Here is a 15,757-nt window from a genome sequence, read left to right on the forward strand (position 1 = left end):
TATGGGCATGCATCTGTGAATACGAATGTTCCATACCAAAAGACATACCAAGGGGTCACTTGGCAATCTATGTGGGAGAGGAATGCAGGAGATACGTCATCAACATCGCATTGCTCAAGCACCCTCTCTTTCGGCTATTGCTCGACCAAGGTGCCGAGGCTTTCGACTTCACCACCTAGTCCTCGAAGCTGTGCATCCCGTGCAATGAAAATCACTTCCTCACCATCCTTTGCTGCGCAACCCGCCGCCGCAAGCCCCCCATTCATAGATCTTCGCTTCGTCTTTGATCGATTCTCCTTTTGTGTGCGTTTTGGATTAATTAGTACATGGTGTGATCGTCCAGGAATTGTAAGTTTAGTTTGGAGAGCTAGTACAAAGATTCTTTTTGAGATTATTTATCTTAAATTTAGCCATTCTGTGTCGTTTCATTCTTCTTGAATGAGATGGACTGCGTGTCGCAAAAAAACACTCACTATTTAAGCTCGGTCAATAATTTCTCTTAGGCTGGGCTCACCTCTGCGTTTTTAGGATGAAGCCCGCCTGTTCAATTCTTGAGATTCTATTAGACTTTTAGGCCACAATTTTGAGATTTGAATGTCAGGAATCGACCGTGATGTGTCCTGAATAGATCCATTGACATTTTGTTAGACTAGCTAGTTTTAACATTTTGGACAGAAACCTCCTGCTCATGGCTTAGGCTAGTGCATCTAGGAAAATCCAAAGTTTCGATATTTATCTTTGAACTGTGTTGACCACTCGATTGGAATATATGTCCCAAAAGATTTCTTGCCTTTTTGGGCCAACCCACATAGAAATTCATACTCGGTAGGTCAACCACTTCCAAAAGTCGTGCCAAGAGGTTTGGTTGGGCATTATTCTAGGCCTAAGCAAAGATAAGCAACCCTAACTTTTTTATACGGGGACCATCTTGGACTTTTAGTGGACTGATAATTGATCACTCTATTCCATGTGCCGAATATCTATACATGTAGAGCTTCGAATAAATATGCGCTCATTCTATACGGGTGATGTGGTAGACAGAATTGATCACAATGGATATAATATTATATGAACAACTCGTAATGCGCGATCCATTCGATCGAGTAGGACACGCCCGGACAATACTTATTGATAGCAACTCCATTCAGGAAATAAAATGTCAATTCCATTTTTTATATTTGGCAGTGTCAAGTTGGAAGATAGAGTAAGATACACTCGGTAACAATTAGCTCACCATTAACTTTTACCTTTTGGCCTATCAATTGGAGAGGATCATACGACAGGCAATGAAGAGCAAATGTCACGATCCTTTACAAGAACGAAGGATATAACGAAATGTATGCTGTATAATCTTTCCTTCACGTATATCAACATTGTTGTTATACTGAAGTTCAAGTACAAATATACCTTGTGGGGTGTGAAAAAGAAAGAACTGAACAAAGACATAAGACGTTACAGTTAACCCAGTTTTCGAAACATTGACGCTCGACCATGAAACTCTCTAAGTACATACCAAGAATAGGGCAAATAAATATGAAGCAGTCTCAGTGTTTGAAAATTCCTAACAGATGGGAAGAGGAGCACCATCCCAATCCTTCAGGCACTCCAACAAAGGATCGATCAGCTTGCCTTCGCACATTGCAGAGAACACCAGATCGAAGTCCTCACCTGGTGAGGCCACCTTCTCTCCCGTGAGCAAACCACTCCCGAGCTCTTCCCTCACGAATTTGTACAAGGGGTAGGACCTGCATCCTCTGATCTTGTTGGCGATCGCCGAGTTCCCGCTCTCGAACTGAGCCCTCGCGTTCTCGACCTCTTTCGGTAAAAGGGTCTTGAGCTCTTCCTCGAAAGCCCCGATCTTTTGGAAGATGGAGGTGCTGGGATTCTTCTCTCGGTCGTCGTCGTCCAGCGCGTGGTCCACGAGGACTTGCCTCAGCTTCTGCATCAGGGGGTATGTGGCGCTGCAGGGGTCGTCGATGTAGGCGAATACGTATTCCCGGTCGACGACCATGATCAGGTCCTTCTCGCTGAACCGGGAAGGGTGGAGCTCACCGTTGGACCCGACGTAGAGGACTTTCTTGGCCACTTGGTTCACTGTGTTCTTGACGACACTCTTGAGGATCTCTTCCAGGTGCCTCAGGTCGATGGCCTGGCACAGGGCGACCAGGAAAGTGGAGGACATGAGCTTCAACACGTCCACGGCCTCGGCAGTCTTCCTGGAGGAGATCAAGCCCAAGGAGTTCACGTCCTGGTTGTGCTGCTCTGCACTCTGGACATGGTTGGTCACAGGGTTGGCAAGGAACTGCAGCTCTGAGCAGTACGAGGCCATGGCGATCTCAGCTCCTTTGAAGCCATAATCCAGGCTCGGATTCCGTCCCCCGGACAGGTTAGAGGGCAGCCCATTGTTGTAGAAGTCGTTGACGAGCTCAGAGAACTGTGCAAACATGAGCTTGCCGATCGAGGCAATGGCGAGACGGGTGTTGTCCATGGAAACACCAATCGGGGTGCCCTGGAAGTTCCCCCCATGGAGAGCCTTGTTCCTCGAGACATCGATCAGTGGGTTATCGTTGACTGAGTTGATCTCCCTCTCGATCATTTTGGTGGCGGCCCTGATCACTTCGATCTGGGGTCCAAGCCACTGCGGGGACGTGCGGAGCGCGTATCGGTCCTGCTTCGGCTTCTGGAGAGGGTCAATCTCATGGAGCTTCTGAGCCTCCTTCACATAGGAGCTCCCATCCAAAATGTGCTCCATTATGGCTGCAGCTTCAATTTGTCCAGGATGGTGCTTGAGCTTGTGGGTCAAGTGGTCAGTGAACTCGGGCTTCCCTTGCATGACCTCGGCGAAAATGGCAGACAAAACCTCCGAGAGGACGGATAGAATGTTCGCCTCGAACAGGACAATGGAAGCGAGCCCAGACCCGACCGCAGTGCCATTCACAATCGCGAGGCCCTCTTTGGGCTGCAGCTCAAAGAAACCGTGGTCGATCCCGGCAAGACGGAAGGCCTCAACGGCGTTCATGGACTCGCCGTTCGGCCCAACCGCCTTCGAGTTGGGCCTGCCCGTCAAGAGGCCGACGATGTAGGACAGCGGGACCAGGTCGCCCGAAGCCGTGACCGTGCCCCTGAGAGGCAGGCACGGGGTGATGTTGTGGTTGAGGAACTTGGACATGGTCTCCAGAATCTCGAACCGGATGCCTGAGTAGCCCTGGAGGAGCGTGTTGATCCTCACCAGCATCGCGGCCCGGGTCGCCGAGTGGGGCAACGTGTGGCACGACTCGGTCCCGTTGCCGAATACCCCGGCATTCAAGAACCTGGTCCAATCGGAATTCCGTCAGCCACACATACTCGTTCACAATAAGGAAACGCAAATCTCGAATTAAACACTCAACACCTAACTCATTAATCATAGAGATAGGTCACTTTGTAGGGCCGTGAGCTAGCCGAAACTACCCAAACACAATCAAACATAAAGACGAACAATGCAACATGAGCGGTCACAAATACACAAACCCCAGTTAGGTGGAAATAGGCCAGAAAACATTCATGGCCGGAGACCATCGTGTCCAAACTTAGATCTATCGATGCCCACATTCGAATTCTATCCTCGGACGAACCCATTGTTTGCTGGTGGATCATTCATTTATCAAGGAGTTTGAACAGACCAAACAATAATGAAAAATCTCATTTATTTATTTTAAAAAACAATTTGTTGCTTGTGTATTTAATAAAAAAAAATGAATGCGCTAATTGGTACTTTTGTCTCCTGTCTCATGTGAGCTTGTGAATAACAATGTCTTCAAATGTTAAAAAATAAAATAAAATAACTCGAGGAAATGTCTCTAAAAGTAGACTAATCCTCTCATAAATGGCGGGTTAGGTTTTATATATTTTCATAATTTTTGGTGTCTTTTAAATTATTCGTGGAAAATAATATGATAAAAAATTTGAGAAACTCGATAAAGTCCCCAAACATTAGTATTTTATTCTCCTGGGCTATTAATGCTAACAAATTAAACAGAGGACAATTCAAAATTGTTTGGTTGCTAGAAATCATTCATTTTCCATTTTAAAAATAGACAAAAAACATTAATTAACACGAATTACCCGTTTGCACGCTTCTTTCATTTATTTCTTGAACAAAATATTTCCATGTAACATGACAGCATTAAACAAATTATTTCTTGCCGGGCCCCACTTCGTGCGTCAACTTCAATGTAATAAGCCCTCCACCTAGATTTAGAAACTGGCATGTCGCTAGGAGAATTCTGCCTACCCCCGTCCCACATACAAACGTACGGCTAATTTATCTCCACGTACATATATTTCACATCACCATAAAAATTAAATGGATAAATAAAATAAATAAATTGGTAATTATCTCGTTATTTGATTACTTAACAAGTGTTTTCGAAATTTTTTACGAATATCTGGAGATTACTTGAAGAAATAATATTAAGGTGGCACACATATTATTTTTATTTTTTTTACCTTATGAGCTCCGTCTGCAGAGCACCACCTTGCTTGGTCCTCCTGTGCGAGGTGGCGCCGAAGCCGGTGGTGATACCGTAGCTGTCCGTCCCATTGCTCATGCTCTCCACGACCCAGTCGCTGCTGGCCTTGACCCCCGGCCGGGCCGCCTCGGACAGCTCGACCGCCGCCCTCCCGTCCCGCCCCGCGATCGCGGCAACCTGCGCGATGGACAGCGTCCGCCCGCCGAGGCACACCACGGGCCTCCGGGACTCCTCCACCATGCGCTTCACCTCGTCGAGGTGGCTACCCTTGAGGGACTCGGCGGCCGCGCCCCAGTTGAGCGGGTCGGCTGCGCACAGCCGGAGCTTGCTGCCATTACGCGCCGCGTCCCGAGATATCCCCATGTCCATCGCTGCTGTGAAATGCGAATGCTTAAGCAGCCGAGAGAGGCGAGGAACAGGGATCGAAATCGAAGGAGGAGGAGAAGAAGAAGAAGAAGAAGAAGAAGAAGAAGAAGAAGGACGACAGGTGTTTGCGTTTATGTCTGTTCAATAGAAATTCAAAGCGAGTGAATTTCCTGAGTCTGCTCACCTGCAAACTGGACGTTTAAATAGAGAGATGGGGTTCCTTTTCTATATTGAATTTTCCCCAAGCAAAATAAATAGCATTCGCATCAAAATTGTTCTATCATTCCATGACCATGTGATATGTTATTGTTAGCAATATAGGACGTACAAAATAAAAAAGGTCAAATGAAAATTTGATTCGTAATAAAAAACTCCATTATCGAATCGTGATTTCGATGAGTTGCTGATAAACACAAACCTAACTTGTTTTGTTGAATTGTCCATCGTGTGGCAGGTAGGCCACGAAGCTATATAAAGATTAAACATGCCGAATAGATTAGCAAATTAATTTAGGAAGGACCACACTGTGGAATGATGACAGAAGCGATGTTGTTCTAATGTATCCGAGCAATTACATCTTTCACTTCTAATGTATCAAGCAATTTCATCTTTGCTTTACATTTTGAATTTGTTGACTGTATTGAATTGAAAAGTTCTGCTCTCAAAATCTCATGTTAAGTTGTTGACCCAAAAAGAATAAATCTCACTTTATGTCCTTATTTGTTATTTATCGAAAACGAAAATGTATTCTGAAATCTGGGTTATAGTGTAACTATCAAAAAATGTGAATAGTATTGAATGATTAATTTTGACTTTGTTAAAAAGTTGAGAGACTAAATTGAGGAAATCGAAAGTTTAGGGACTACATCGAACATTTAGGAATAGTTCAAGGATCACGTTGAATGGATTAAAAGTTTAACGGTGACATTTTATATAGGACCAAAGTTTAAGGAGCATCAGTGTAATTTCCCCTAACCGAAATTGATTTCCAGACTCGTCGTGATATTCATGTGCACTTTTTTAATATCCGATTAAGTTATGAAAGCACGAGTTCCAACGTTGTTTTTTCTATTTGCATGCAAATCATGCACGAGCCGGATCTCTGCACACAAGGGAAATATTCAGGGAACTCGGACTCAAATTTTGAAAAGCAAAGTTTTAAATTAATTAATTAGTCGAGATTAATTGAGGATTATAAAGGAAAAAAACCACACAAAAAATCCTAAATTATGCTCGCTGTGACATATTTATTCTAAACTTTTTTTTCTGTGACACAAAAAATCACAAACTTATATTTGTGTGACACATTTATTATCTTTCAAAGTTTCGCAAATGAGAACCATTAAAAATCTGCTTACATAAACGTCAAAAAGCAAATTGTATTGACATAACACCCACGTGGCTTAAGTGAAATAAAAACGACATTATTTTGACTGAAAAATCATCCGACGGAACCTTAACAAAGGGTAAATATATCGCATATGTACAAGTTTGAGGTTTTTTCATGTTACGAGAAAAAGTTTAAAGTAAATGTGTCGTAATAGATATAATTTAGGGTTTTTTGAAGTAAAAAAAAATTCATGATAAATATGTCACACAGTTGACATAATTTGAATTTTTTGTGATTTTTTGCCCGATTATAAATCCATCCACCTGATCCAACGACCGAATATGATTATCCTTCCACCACTTTGACCAAATCCCCGATGTCTTTCGTCTTAGAGAGACGGTAGCTAGCTTCTCAATTTAGATGCGGTCAGACCACCTTTTAACTGCACATGTAAGCCCAAGATTGCTCGAGTTACATTAGGTGGTAGTTATGTACAATTTGTTAAAAGTCGTGCCTACCAATTACCACCACCAACCACGAAGAAAAGAACGAACGAAGAAGAAGAAGAAAAGAGAGAAAAAGAGTCACCACCAAATACCGATTCGCAGGCCCTCTGAGTTGGTGAAGCCAGTATGAAATTCACATCCGACATAAATCTACATGCTGTAAGACAAATGGCGCGACACAAATATTCAATTGGGTCAGATGAACGTAGCAGCAATTGGACCCGAATGTTTTCTAACTTTTTTTTTTAATTAAAGTTTGATTTGGTAGTTGGAGTCTCGGACTCGGGAGCCACCCGGCGTGCAGCTAATTTACCTGACTTAATCAAACCATGGCCAAACCGATATCTAAATTCGTGGATTTAGCAATTGTGTTAGGGTTAGCTTATTCTCTCGAGATGGACGTCGGGAGTATAAACCTACAATGTACCGTCGACCGGGCGCTATTTGAGTCGGGATGACCAGCTCATATAACAGAGATTAATCGAGAGCTCGAGAAGTCCTGCACATTCCGTATGAAAAAGATCGACACAAAAAGATGCAATTGTGTATGATCACGTCTTTGCCGCATGTTGCGCAGAAAACATATATGGGAGGAGTTAGGAAAGATAAGAGGTAGTAAAATATAGTAAAAGTTGGTAATTGAAAGAACAAAAAATTTGACAAGTAACTCGAGTGAGAGTTAATAACTCAAGACTAGTCGATAATTTAATTGAAGGAAAGTTGTTGTGTCGCTTTAATTAGGTGACTTAGAATCTCCAAAAGAGTTGGTAGATCACGAGGCTTGATAGGAAAAGCAAATAAAAATTTACAAATGACAAGAGAAGTAGTCAATTTTAAAATAAAAAACACCTAAAGGTCAGGTAGTAACTCAAATGAGGGTTGTCGGCCAATACTACGTGGTAATTTAACGGGAGAAGAGTTGGTGAATCAAGCTATTTGATTGGTAATTTTTAAAAGAGTTTTAAATTTAAGGAATAGCTCCAAGACAGATAAAGTATGGTAACTTTAACAGGAAAGTTGGTGGATTGAAAAAAATTAAATGTTGCTAAATAACTTAAAGAGAGTTGGTAACCCAAAAGCTAAGTAATCTAATTTGACAAAATTTAGTAAATCATGCTAATTTATGATATTAATTTCGTAAAAAAGAGTTAGTTAATTCAAAGCGTTAGTAAGATATGTAAATAAAAGTATTTAAGTTTGTATAAAATTTGGAAATTTGCAAACTCCAAGTAAGTTGGTAATTTCATAAAACTGTTCGCAAACACTTTACTTACAAAAAGATCAATGATCATTGTTTTTACCAACAAGATTCTTACACTTACCAACACTTTTTAAATTTGCCATCACTACAGAAAAATTCTGTAGGATTGAACACGGAACGATAAATTTACGCGTTCCTTGAAGTTTCATCTTAAACTATTAACCGAATTATCAAAATGTATGCTAAAATCATGATGGATGTAACTTCGTTATAAATCTGGTAAATAAGCAACGTGAGATGTACTTTTATTACCCTAGCTTTGATGTCATATTAGAATTTTCAACCTGCAAATATAAGATCTTAGGTGGAGGAGGCATCTAGTATCCCAAGTCCCCACTCCCACTCCACGGTTCATGTTCTTCACTAAGAAAGGCTAAAAGCTAGTCACTACGTGAGAGGTCTGTATGGTTTGCGAACGCACACAAACTACATCAACCAGTTAGAACAAGATCCTCGAAATTATATATATTTTTATGAGATTTTGGGTTTTTTTTTTCAAATTAAATCGATTATTGAATTTCTTTAACCTAGGTTTATTTAAATGGACTTTTCTCCATGAGCTAACGTATAAATGAGGAATTATTCTCTAGACTTTTGAAAAATAAGCAGGCGTACATGAAAGTATTATCCTGGGTTAATACCACGAAAAACCCCAAACTGGTACACCTGTGACAATTTTACCATAAACTAATTTTTTGACCAACAAAAACTCCAAACTGATACACTTGTAACAAATTTACCCTCAGTTTGTTTCTGTTAAATTTTACTATCAAATTGCTTTGTTAAATGACACGCGATAGTTAACTGATGTACCAATTTTATGTTTTACCCTCCATTTATCATAGGTGTACCGGTTTGTGATTTTTTTGTGATATTAATTCAATTTAACGGAAACTAACGGAGGGTAAATTTGCCACAAATGTACTGGTTTTGGGTTTTTAGTGGTCAAAATATTAGTTTGGGGTAAATTTGTCACAGGTGCGCCAGTTCGAGATTTTTCGTGATATTAACCCTATTATCATTGAGTTACTGATGTGTTCCCTCAACAAGTTGCAACCTTGGAAGAATCCAAAGGGTGTCTCCATCCATCCGATTTCTTGATAAGTCCAGAAGAAAATGGGAGTTTATGTACTAATTATATATGTATTTTAGGTACTTACTTGTGGATTTATACTTAATATATCAAGAAAATATTGATCAAGACAGACTATATGCATGTCAAACCCTTCTTCGTCTAGAAGCCCATATTGGAGAAGTTCCTTGCAAGTAAAAAAGAGGTATTAAAAACATAAAATAAAGTGGAAATAGCATCTTTTAAAAAAAATGATCAAATTAACTAAGCTCTTGTGTTTTTTCGCGTCTTGATTTGGTAGTTTGGAGTCTCGAACTCGAAGTCACCCAATTACCTGACTTAATCAAACCGTGGCCAGACCGATGCCTAATCCGTATATTTGGCAATTGGGTTAGGTTAGCTTATTCGCTCGAGATGATTGTCGGGAGTATAAAGCTATATGTCCTGTCAACCGGGTGCTATTTGAATCGGGATGACTAGCTCATTCGATGGAGATTAATTGAAAGGTCGAGAAGTTCTGCATATTTTATATGAAAAAGATCGACGGAAAAAGATGTGATTGCGTATGATCACGTATTTGTCGCATGTTGTGGAGAAAACATAAATGGGAGGAGTTGGGAAAGATAAAAGGTAGTAGAACATAATAAAATTTGGCCAATAAAAGAAAAATAAATTTGTTAAGTAACTCGAGTGAGTGTTGGTAGCTCAAGACTAGTGGATAATTTAATTGAAGAAAAGTTGTTATGTCGCTTTACTTAGGTTAGTGATAATCTCTAAAAAGAGTTGGTACATCGCAAGAGTTGCTAGGAAAAGCAAATAAAATTTTAGAAACGATGAGAAAAATTAGGCAAATTCAAATTACAAAATAATTAAAGGTCGGTAAGTAATTCAAAATAGGCTTGGCAACCAATACTATGTGGTAAATATACGAGAAGAGTTGGCGAATCAAGCTCATTTTGATTGGTAATTTTTAAAAGAGTTATTAAATTTAGGGAATAGCTCCAAGACAAATAAAACTTGGTAACTTTAACCGGAAAGTTGGTAGATTAAAGCAAATTAAATGTTGGTAAATAACTCAAAGAGAGTCGGTAACCCAAAACTAAGTAATCTAATTTGACAAAAGTTAGTAAATCACTATAATTTGTCTTATTAATTTCGTAAAAGAGTTAGTAAATTCAAAGCATTAGTAAGATATGTAAATAAAAGTAGATAAGTTTGTACGAAATTTGGGAATTTCCAAACTCCAAATAAATTGGTAATTTCATAAAAATTATTCATAAACACGTTACTTGGAAAAGAAAATCAATGATCATTATTTTTACCAGCAGGTTTCTTACACTTAACGACACTCTTTAAATTTGTTAGCACGACAGAAAAATTCTGTAGGATTGAACACAGTAGATCTATAGGTTCCTAGAAGTTTCATCTTCAACTATTAACCGAATGATCAAAATGTATACACGATCATGATGTATATAACTTCATTATAATTCCGGTAAATAAGTTATGTGAGATGTACTTTTGAAACTCCAGCTTTGATGTCATATTAGAATTTTCAATCGTAAAAATATGAGATTTTGGTTTTCCTTTTTTCAAAATTAAATCGATTGTCGAATTTCTTGAACCTATGTTTATTTAGATGGACTTTTATCCTTGAGCTAAAGCAAGGGAATTTTATCTATACATTGAGTTCCTAATGTTGGGAATTTAATTGTGAATTTAATTATTCCCTCGACAAGTTGCAACGTTGGAAGAATCCAAAGGGTGTCTCCATCCATCCGATTTCTTGATAAGTCCAGAAGAAAATGGGAACTTATGTATTTATTATATATATTTTAGGTACTTACTTGTAGATTTATACTTAATATATCAAGAAAATCCGGATCAAGTTAGTCCATATGCATGTCAAACCCTCCTTCGTCTAGAAGCCCATGTTGGAGAAGTAACTTGCAAGAAAAAAGAGGTATTAAATTCATAAAATAAGGTGGAAATAACATCTTTTTTTTAAAAACAAAAATTGGTTAAATTAACTAATATCTTGTGTTTTTTCGTTGTCAATGACAGTAGTGAGGAAGAAATTTCCACTTAAGATGCAGTCAAAGAGATGCTTCTTTTATTAATTTTCGACGATTTTTTTTTTAATTTTGTTTTGTTAAATGATTTGTGCACAGACCAGGAGATGGCGTGGGATTCAACAACTCGATTTGACCAATTATTGATGAGCAGACCTAATTCTGAAGGCAATCAGAATGGTTTTTGCATCCGCAATGTGGAGCAAAAGATGCAATGCCCTTAAGTCCACTCCAAATTAGCAAAACTAATTATTTATTAAGACCAAATTCTTTTCATTAATTAACCCAAAATTTAACTCTCGATAAAATCTATTCATCCCGGACCATCCCAGTAGACCTGGCTACACTAATCAACAAGTGTGATCAAACATGACTTGATACTGTGGTCATGGTTAGTAGAAAACCTTTCTTCTCGCAAGCTTAGGTTTTCAAAGCACGCAGTCAGATTCCGGCATCGGCCGTGCAAGATGATTCACACCGGCAAATGTGGGGCGCGCATCGCGTGGGTGCAAGAAATCAACGATTGTGAGATTAAGTTCGTCGCAAAATATTCGAATCGTTATAAAATGGATAGAAAGTATCGATTGGAAAATACACGATACAAATAAACTGTACTTGCGTAAAGAGAAGATTATTTCGAGATTTGAAATCTCTTTTAAGAAGGTTGTTGCGGGATAGAAAAGATATCCAATTTTTAATATTGAAAAATGTCGGAAAAGAAAATAAAAGCATGCATCTTTCATGAACAAGAGTATAAAAGTGTCATTGGACTATATAGGCTACTTACATAGGAGGCCCAAAGTGTTATTTGGGGTGCAAACCTTAAGGCCGTGGCTTGGATCAACATTTTCACGTCCTAAACATTTTAATTATATCAATCGAGTCCTAAATATTTTCACGTCTGGCCAATTGAGCCTATCTGGCCAATTTTAACCAGAAGTAGCCCACATAATCCAATAACACTATATGACATAGTGTTGATCCAAGCCACGACCTTAAGGTTGGCACCCCCAATAACACTTTGGGCCTTGTATGTAAGTAGCCCATATAGTCCAATGACACCTTTATACTCTTGTTCATGAAAGATGCATGCTTTTATTTTCTTTTCCGACATTTTTCGATATTAAAACTTGGGTATCTTTTCCATCCTGCAACAACCTTCTTTAAAGAGATTTCAAATCTCTTTGGGCCAAGCCCATATAGACTAACCTTAAGTTCGGGCCGGGTCGGCCTTTTTTTGACACCCTTGCATATGGGCTTGGCCCGAACTTTGACACAAAATTATTCAAATCTTGCACAAAGATAGAAGAGGCGTTTCTCATGCGTACGTATAATTCATTTCCTTTCCAAGCTTTAGTCATATCTTTCGTACGAAACGCGATTAGTTTCTTTCCTACTCAGCACTCGGTACTAGTAGTTTATATAATTAAGTTTTTTGTTGAAGTTAGGATTTATTCATAATCTTCTCATTGTAAGCCAACCAAAGTAAAACATTGTGATGAAAATCAGGGCAAAATTGTCCAAAAAGTTCTAAAAATATTGTACTTTCGCCAAATCAGTCCTAAACATTTTAATTGTATCAATTGAGTCCTAAACATTTTCACGTCTTGCCAATTGAGTCTATCCGGCCAATTTTAACCAGAAAATCACTGACGTGGACGCCGGTAGTGCCACATAAGACAGCCGATGCTGACCTGGAAATTTTTTTATAATTTTTATTTTTTCTTTCTTTCTTTTCCTTTTTTTTTCTACCAAGTATGGCGGGGGCCGCAAAGCCCTCGCTCGTGGCCGATGAGAGCATCACGGCCCTCCCCTACGACCGGTGAGGATCGGCCAGCCCTTCCATGTCAGCGCTGGCCGTCCAGTCGGCCGTGCCATGTAAGGTCAACCGGCTTTCATGTCAGTGATTTTCGGTGAAAATCGACCAGATTAATTCAATTGGCAAAACGTGAAAAGATTTATGACTCGATTGACAAAATTAAAAATCTTAGGACTGCATTGACCAAAATGCAATAGATTTATGACTCTTCGGACAATTTTCCCCGAAGAATTAGTCAATAGCATATCCATTGTGAGCAAAGGATGAGTCCTCGTCCTCGTCAAATCCCTTCCTTCATGATAGCTATTTAGCCCTAGAATTCGCATGTTCTGAATCTTTCTCCTCGTCATATCTCGACAAAACTCGACGACTTACGGTACGACGCTGACGAAGCTCGCGTGGGATTAGTGACTAATCGACTTTCTCGTGGTAAAGGGAAGTCTTGGGTTAGTTGGTACTCAATCCCGTTCGTATTCGACCAAATACTGCGGTTGAAGAAATGATGTCGCATCTTGACGAGGAACTTGTCGTGTTCCGAGACCAACAAAAAGCGGACAGATGGCCCGCTGAATTGCATGGATTGGTTGGACACGGTTGGAGACAATTGGCAGATGGTGCGACTTGATTCGGGTTGTGATTTTGGCCGTGTTGGGACAACAAGGCCGTGCTTAGTTGGAGGGAGATTATACTAATTAATTTGGAGATTATGCTGTTCATTGCCTGCTTACTGCCAAATTACTTAGATCTTAAGTAATCCGCCGCCCAGTGTTATGCTCGTCACGTAACGATTCCATCTTCTCTCCCCATCATGCGCAAGTCCGTCGCATGATTTGCGCGCCTAATCGAGTGATCGTTTGTTTATATATTTTGGGCACTCATATTTATGAGCATGAATCAATAGATGAAAGCCGTTAAAAATTTTCGTTTTCTTGCTTACTTGTAGAATCCGCGCTCGAGCTCGAGGTTAATTCGGGTGTTGAGTAAGATTTATCTGTCAATCAAGTCGAGTCCGACGATAGTCAAGCTTGAGTTTATAGAGAGGAAATTGTCCAAAAAGTCATAAATTTATTATACTTTTGTCAATTCAGTTATAAACCTTTTAATTGTGTCAATTTAATCGTAAATCTTTTAACGTTTTGCCAATTGAGTTCATCCGGCAAATTTTGATCGGAAAATCGCTAACGTGGATGCTGAGCATCCTACATAGGATTGTCAGCTTTGACGTTAATATTATTTGAACTTTTTTTCAATTTTTATTTTTATTTTTATTTTTTTTCCTTATTTTCTTTTCTTTCTTTCTTTTTTTCTGCCCTGCTAGCCTCTGGCACAGTTTGGCTCCGCCGACCATTGACGAGGCCAACCTTGCTGTCGCTAGGTTCTCCCTCACCCGGGGACGTGCGAGTTTCGCCAGAGGTTGGTGAAGTCAAGCAAGAAGGACAGAAAAAAGGGAAATTTTTTTGAAAAATATTAAAATACTATCAAAATTTGTTAATGTCGGCACCGGCATTCACATCAGCGATTTCCTGCCCAAAAAAAATTGGACAGATGGACTCAATTAGCAAAACGTATAAAAGTTTTATGACCGAATCGGTAAAAGTGCAATAGATTTCGGATTTTCCGAACAATTTTCCAGTTCGTTGAAAATGCATTCAGAATCGAACTCGAGCACGAGCGTTCAAACTCCGACCGCGTGCCGTGTTTCTCGAAGATCAATAATAGATTTTTCCAGGTGCATACGCATTCCATACATCGTAAGTCTAAATGAATAATTTCCATCTGCGGTTGGTAATTAGTTTTGGTCATCAACTCAATTCTTCGCCAAGAAGAAATTCGATTCGTGATTTGATTAAATTCTTCCTTTCTTATCTGGGAAGCGGGGCACGCAAGCGATTGATTGGAGGAGCATCTGAATCTTTTGAAATTTAATCCCCCTCCTACTATCCTTAATCTTGTCGAACTAGACATCTAAATCCGCTGGCCCAATAATTTAGACCGGTTTTCTTAACTCGATTTCCTCAAATATAAAACAAAAAATAAAAATTCAGAAAGGGACTCCCCCGCCGTCACACGTGGCGAGCTCTCACTGGCCATCGTGCTGTCATCGGATCTCGAATATCAGGCAGAAAGAAGAGGAGAAACGCGAAATGCGAAAAAGAAAAAGTTGAAGCACTTTCGGGTCCGAGACCCGGTTCACGTGTTCACACCTGGGAACTAATGGTCAGGAAATAAAATTTTTAAAAATTTTAAAAAAATGATTTTTTTAATTGAGCAGGATCTCCACTTCCTAAAGCAAAACCATGATTAGCAAAAAAGCTTAAGAGATCGGGGAGACGTTCTAATCCGAGATTATATTATTAATTAATTAATTAAATCGTGTCGGCCTTAGCATTTAAACATCTCGCTGCTGTTCGAAGCACGATTCACCCAAATGCGTTCACACTTGGGGCGGAATCCCCAAAAACAATATCATCCGGGGATTTTGAAAGGCACGACACATCTAATTTGGTTTAATTTTAAAATATTAATTTCGCATGATTTGAAAAGGGCAACCCATCAAAAAATTGTAATTTTTTTTTTCGTTTAATCTTTGGTGTTAGCAAGTGTACGTAAATACTTATTAAAAAAATTCTCAAAATATAACAAGAGGAGAAATAATCGAGACGAGACGAGACGAGATGTGTGATCCGGTTATTGTAATATTTTGCTCGTATCGAGCAATGACGGAGACCAGAACAACTCTGCAACGTTATGAGATCGCGTCACGGTAGATGCATCGATCAATTCTTTACGCCAATTCGGAATTGGATTTAACAAAATTTA

At 39.5% G+C, this 15,757-nt stretch overlaps 2 protein-coding genes across 2 annotated transcripts in view; one reads left to right on the forward strand and one right to left on the reverse strand.

Moving 5' to 3' along the window:
• The first annotated feature begins 715 nt into the window (after positions 1–715).
• LOC115673213 (GATA transcription factor 8-like) overlaps positions 716–15,757 on the forward strand; it is an 81,378-nt gene continuing 66,336 nt past the window's right edge. The window contains exon 1 of the mRNA XM_056307173.1: positions 716–722. The gene's annotated coding sequence lies outside the window, so the exon portion shown is untranslated. The remainder of the gene's footprint in view (positions 723–15,757) is intronic.
• LOC130136794 (phenylalanine ammonia-lyase-like) lies at positions 1,329–4,963 on the reverse strand. Its single transcript, XM_056307139.1, has 2 exons — positions 4,489–4,963; positions 1,329–3,311 (listed from the first exon to the last, which is right to left on the reverse strand). Exons 1-2 carry the CDS (start codon positions 4,878–4,880, stop codon positions 1,562–1,564), a joined length of 2,142 nt encoding a protein of 713 aa, XP_056163114.1. The 5' UTR covers positions 4,881–4,963; the 3' UTR covers positions 1,329–1,561.

Source organism: Syzygium oleosum, unplaced genomic scaffold (assembly GCF_021117445.2).
Source record: "Syzygium oleosum isolate NSW1041296 unplaced genomic scaffold, Sole_v2.1 Sole_v2.02, whole genome shotgun sequence".
NCBI lineage: Eukaryota > Viridiplantae > Streptophyta > Magnoliopsida > Myrtales > Myrtaceae > Syzygium > Syzygium oleosum.